At 40.1% G+C, this 5,000-nt stretch overlaps 2 protein-coding genes across 2 annotated transcripts in view; one reads left to right on the top strand and one right to left on the bottom strand.

The window, feature by feature from the left end:
• The window catches only part of LOC138004371 (protogenin A-like), a 70,070-nt gene extending 65,604 nt beyond the window's left edge, over positions 1-4,466 (bottom strand). Inside the window, exon 1 of the mRNA XM_068850870.1 lies at positions 4,299-4,466. Within this exon, the coding sequence (XP_068706971.1) occupies positions 4,299-4,353 (55 nt within the window). The 5' untranslated portion in view covers positions 4,354-4,466. The remainder of the gene's footprint in view (positions 1-4,298) is intronic.
• LOC138003766 (uncharacterized) overlaps positions 1-5,000 on the top strand; it is a 313,889-nt gene that overhangs the window by 194,493 nt on the left and 114,396 nt on the right. The window lies entirely within an intron of this gene.

The raw sequence follows: 5,000 nt of genomic DNA, 5'->3' as shown, positions 1-5,000 counted from the left end.
ATGACAATAATACTTATTGTTACTACATTATAAAAATTCATAATTAATCATATCAAGTTGAGATCTAAATTGAGAAACGGACGTTGAGTGTACAATCTATAACATGTACAGTTCTGGGAAAAAAACGAGTATTTGGAAATATCCAGTGATGGAGAAAAAGTGCTCAATTTAAAATCGTGTTTCCTTCGAGTAGCCGTGGTGGAGTGTAGTCTTCAGGTGGAATAGCAACCAGGCCTTTTAAAGTTTTAAACATCACGATCACTGTGTCACATTTTCTTAGTGATGACATGTCTGGCTATTTTAGTCTCTGCAATAATACTGACACGCTTTGATGCCATGAGTAGTTGTTAAATACAAAACGGATAGCACTTCTCTGGATCTTCTCGAGCTTATCAGAGTTGCGTTTGGTGTATGGGTCCCAGACCAAGCTAGCCTAGCAGATGATGGGTAAGGCTGAGGTAAGCTCGGGTTTTGAATTCAGGTAAGCAGTTATACAGGTTTCGTCTAAGTAGATGTAGGGAGGAAGATCGTTTTCTTGAGATGTAGTCGATATGTTCGTTCCAGCTAAGTGTGTTTAAAATGTGGACACCAAGATAGGGGTGAACATCAGGCTCTGGCAGTTTGGAGCCGTGTATATGGTGATTTCTTTTTGGTTAGGTGGAGAGCACGGCATTTAGAGGGATTAAAGGACAGTTTCCAAGTAGAAGACCAGTTAGAGAGTTTGTCCAGGTCAGATTGTAAATTTTAAAGGACAGTCATCTGATGAAAGCTGAAGGTAAATAGCGCAAACATCAGCAAAGAGGCGTCCTTTAGAGGCAAGACCGTTTGGCAGTGAAATTTTCTAAAGCCATGTTTGAATGGAGCTAGAAGATTCCTCGTAGGTAAATAAGTGTTTCATAATATGACTACAGAGAAAATGCTCAAGTAATTTGCAAGAAATACAGGTGAGTGAGATAAGCCTATATAGTTACCGATTGACGATTTCAAATCTTTTTTTTGTGGATAAGAGTGACAAGGGCGTGTTTCCAGTTGATAAGAACAATTCCGGAATCTAAGGACTGCTGGAAACGCACTTTAGTATAATTGCAGAATCGACAGGATCTAATTTTACGAGTTGAGCAGAAATGCCATCCATGCCAGTCGCTTTGTTAGACTTAGTTGCTTTGATCGACATGTCAGGTTTTTCCACGGAAGCTATATTGCAAGATAGAATTGATGGTGGTGTTATTATCCTCAGCGGTTAATACAGAATGGAAATAATCATTTTAAACGTTTGCCTTTTCTTTGCTGTCCACAATAATCTGGTTGTTGGCCTTTAAGGAAGGAACACCAAAAAATCCTGCCTCTTGGATTTTATGTAGCTCCAGAATTTTTTTGGGCATGGATGGAGATTTTTATCCAAGAAATTGGATACATAGTCGTTACGTGCCTGGTTTATGGCTCGATCAAGAGGTAATTTTACGATGCTTTCGATATGCGTTCCAGGCGTGGGAAGAGTTTGATGACTTCGCACAATAAAACAGCCTCTGTTTCTTTGCGAGTTAAACGGCGAAAGCTTCTATTAAAGCAAGGGTTCGATTTGGCTGGGCGAGCAGCTTTCAGGGGAAAATTATTATCAGCAAAGAAAAGTATAACAATTTTAATGAGGGACCAGTTTTCGTTAACGGAACGGGGGTGGGTGAAAAGGAAGTTGGAAATGCTCCGAAAGTTGTGCCATATCGCGACTGGAACCCTCGAGGTTGAAAATGCTCAAAATTGAAAATGCTCTTGCTTTTCTGTGAGTGAACTGTGCACACTTGTTTACAGTTGCAACAACATGATCGTCATCGCTTAAGCCAGGTAATATTTAATAATCCCAGGTTTGGATGTAAGGAGAAGATCAAGAGTCTTGGAAGTTGTGGCACCACGACGGGTGGGTTCCAGAACCAACTGTTCAAGATAAGAATCCTGTAAGATATCGAGGAATTAATGACACAAACCGGACTCGCGAGCTGGTGTAGCTACTGATAAAGTATGCCAGTTAATGGTTGGAAGATTAAGGTCCCCGCCAACCAGAATGTGGCGGTTGCCAGCGAGATGGACGGCTTCCTTCAGCGATATATCAAGTTCGTTTAATGTAGACCTAACTGGTCAGAGTGTAATGTGAAGTGCTAGGTTTCTACCCCATATGAACCATGTGAGCGTAGCCCTACTAATGGAAATGGGCCCGCACAACGACAGAGAAAACTCTGACCAGGGTGGGAATTGAATCCACGACCTTCGGGTTAGATCACCGCTGCTCTACCGAGTGAGCTACAAGGTCAGACGGGAGCAGACCGTGGGAATTGACGGTGTTAAAGTCACGGCAATGAGCATGTACAAGTACAAGGAAGGATTACGTTTTTGCAAACGTTGGCCGTGAAGCACTATATTTCAACAGACCTTACTGATTAGAGTGTAATGTGAAGTGCTTGTTTTCTACCCCATATGAACCATGTAGCCTCGTCAGCCGATGAAGGACGGTAGAAGGAGCAAATAAGAAGACTTTCTCCTTCCAAGATGACCTCTACCCAAACAATCTCGAAGTTTACGTAAATTTCTGGGTGGGGAAGAGAAACAAGATAATATATATATATATATATATATATATATATAAGTGCAGACAGTACTGTTTCGGTCTTCTGGGACTCATCAGTGCAGTGCTGATGTCTGGGATGTAGGTTAAGCTCCATATATATATATATATATTTTTTTTTTTTTCCTTTTTTTTTTTTTTACAGCAATCAGAACGCCTCCGCCACAGTGGTTATGGTCTTTACGGTACACAGTGAAATCTTATGAAAAAAGTTCACTGTTTATGGCCTTAGCCGATTTCTGATTGGCTTACGCAGCGTAGCGTAAAAAGACCGAGCAAGACCAGTTTCACGAAGTGGTGTTACACGCTGAAACTCCCATTTTATCACCAATGCGATTGCTGCAACTGTCACTGCACGAAAAAATGGATTTTCACCAAATTTGCACAACGCAAATATAATGCAAACATATGTTTACTCTAGAGCAAACCTGTAGCAAACGTGGTAAATACCACATTTGCACCATATTTTCACACCTGTTTGAATATAGTAGCAAATGCGGCATTTACCATGTTTGCTACAGGTTTGCTCTAGAGTAAATATATGTTTGCATTATATTTGCTCTGTGCAAATGTGGTGTAAGTCCGTTTTTTCGTGCAGTGTGTTGCAGAAGTAGAAAGCGGTTCTACATTTCAAGACGTAGTCCCCGGTGTTGTGGTCTGACCTTACCTGAACGGGGGCATCATTCACTTCCTAAAAGTAATTGTAAACTGCGTAACAAGCATTCTGGCTAAGGTCCCCCACGAACCATTGTATTTTGTCCTGAAAAGCCCCGAGGGGAGAGACTAATAGCTTCACTTCACTTCAAACTTGTCTCGCAACGAAATTTCAATTTTTTTTCATGAAACCGGCCATGTTACACGGTGCAATACCTCCTGAAACTTGTTCAGCAGCGCCGTTGCACACAAGTTTCAGGGAAACGTTTTAACTTATAACAGCGGCTATAAAATTGCCTGTTCGAGATTTCAAAATATTGATGACGCATGGCGATTAGTCATGCGCAAAAATAAATTAAAAAAACAGTTTTGAAAAGTCGAAAGTGGACTGACTCATCCATTGCTTTGGATAAGCGGAAAATTTCGAGCGGCTGGCAGAGTCTTCTTTCTTCATTCCCGACTTATCTAGGGGGATGGAAAGAGACTCTGCTCGCAGGGTACTGTAACTGCCCTTTATAAATTGAGTTTTGTGTATGTAAAAAGTAATTTTCCTTTGAATTTCTCGATTCATAGAAACATGCCCAATGTTCTGTTGGTCAATTTGTGGGTACGTTATATTGCTTTGGATCAGAGCTATCGTTATGCGGCACTAGGGCCTTTCGGATCTGTGATGAGGGAAAAAAAGTTAATAAGGCATAAAGACCAACAAAAAAAAAAACAATTTTAAGAAAACTTTATACAAGTATTTGTATATCTGCTGACTCAAATAATGCTGTAATTAATTGCCTTCATGTACCTTAACTGAAATTAGCAACAGCTAACCGTTACATAATTTCACAGACTGATTCAGAACCTTGTCTTGAAAGCGTAAAAAAAAAATTCCCTCGCACAGATGTACATTCCTGATCCTGAGTACATGCTTGACCACATAAACGAGAGCAAGGCTCAATCACTGGTCCCTTAGTTTACGAACACGTTTTACTTTCATTTTTAAATCTTACAAGTAATGAAGAGATTTAGATTTGCTTACCTTGATAAAACCAAGAAATAATACAGATAAGGCCTGTCGGCCCAAGCTTTGCCATTACAGCAGAAGGTTAAGTCTTGGAATTTTGTGTGACCGTATGTTTACTGATTTTTACCAAGCACGATGAGAACTTGAAAGAAGCGCTTTGAGTTAAACAGTTCCTTGCTACAGTTGACTAATTTGTCCTCAATAAGATATTCAGAAACAAACCACAACTCGAAAAAGAGGCACAAGATGTTACCAATTCACTTGCATGCTTGTTTCGTGGTTTGCCTAAAATCAGGAATCCGCAAACTGGAAAGGGAATCTGGAATCCGGAGGCAGGAAGAAAAAATCAGGAATAAGAAATGCGAAATACAGAACAAGAACTTGAACCAAAGTCATTTAAAATGATCCAGCGTCTTACAAATGCTTGCTTTCATCTCGCTGAGTAATTTGTCACATGCTGACTCTTTTTGGGAGGGGATTCATGTAGTAACTTCGGGAGGATCCAACTGTTTGGGTGTTTTCTATTTCTTGATAGTGGGGTGATTATGTTTTTGCCATCAAATATTACAGCAATTGTCTTCGACAACTCGATTTTCTTGAATAAGAATAGGTGTAGTGATGATTTGAGACTTCATTTTAGCGGGTGTTTGATAATTTCCACGTGAAGCTCTGTAAGAGCGAAATATTTCTGACTTCAATTCTATGTATTCCTAGTCC

Source organism: Montipora foliosa, chromosome 5 (genome assembly GCF_036669935.1).
Source record: "Montipora foliosa isolate CH-2021 chromosome 5, ASM3666993v2, whole genome shotgun sequence".
Taxonomy (NCBI): domain Eukaryota; kingdom Metazoa; phylum Cnidaria; class Anthozoa; order Scleractinia; family Acroporidae; genus Montipora; species Montipora foliosa.
The sequence above is the reverse complement of the archived record's forward strand: the minus strand, read 5'-3'. Positions and strand labels throughout refer to the sequence as shown.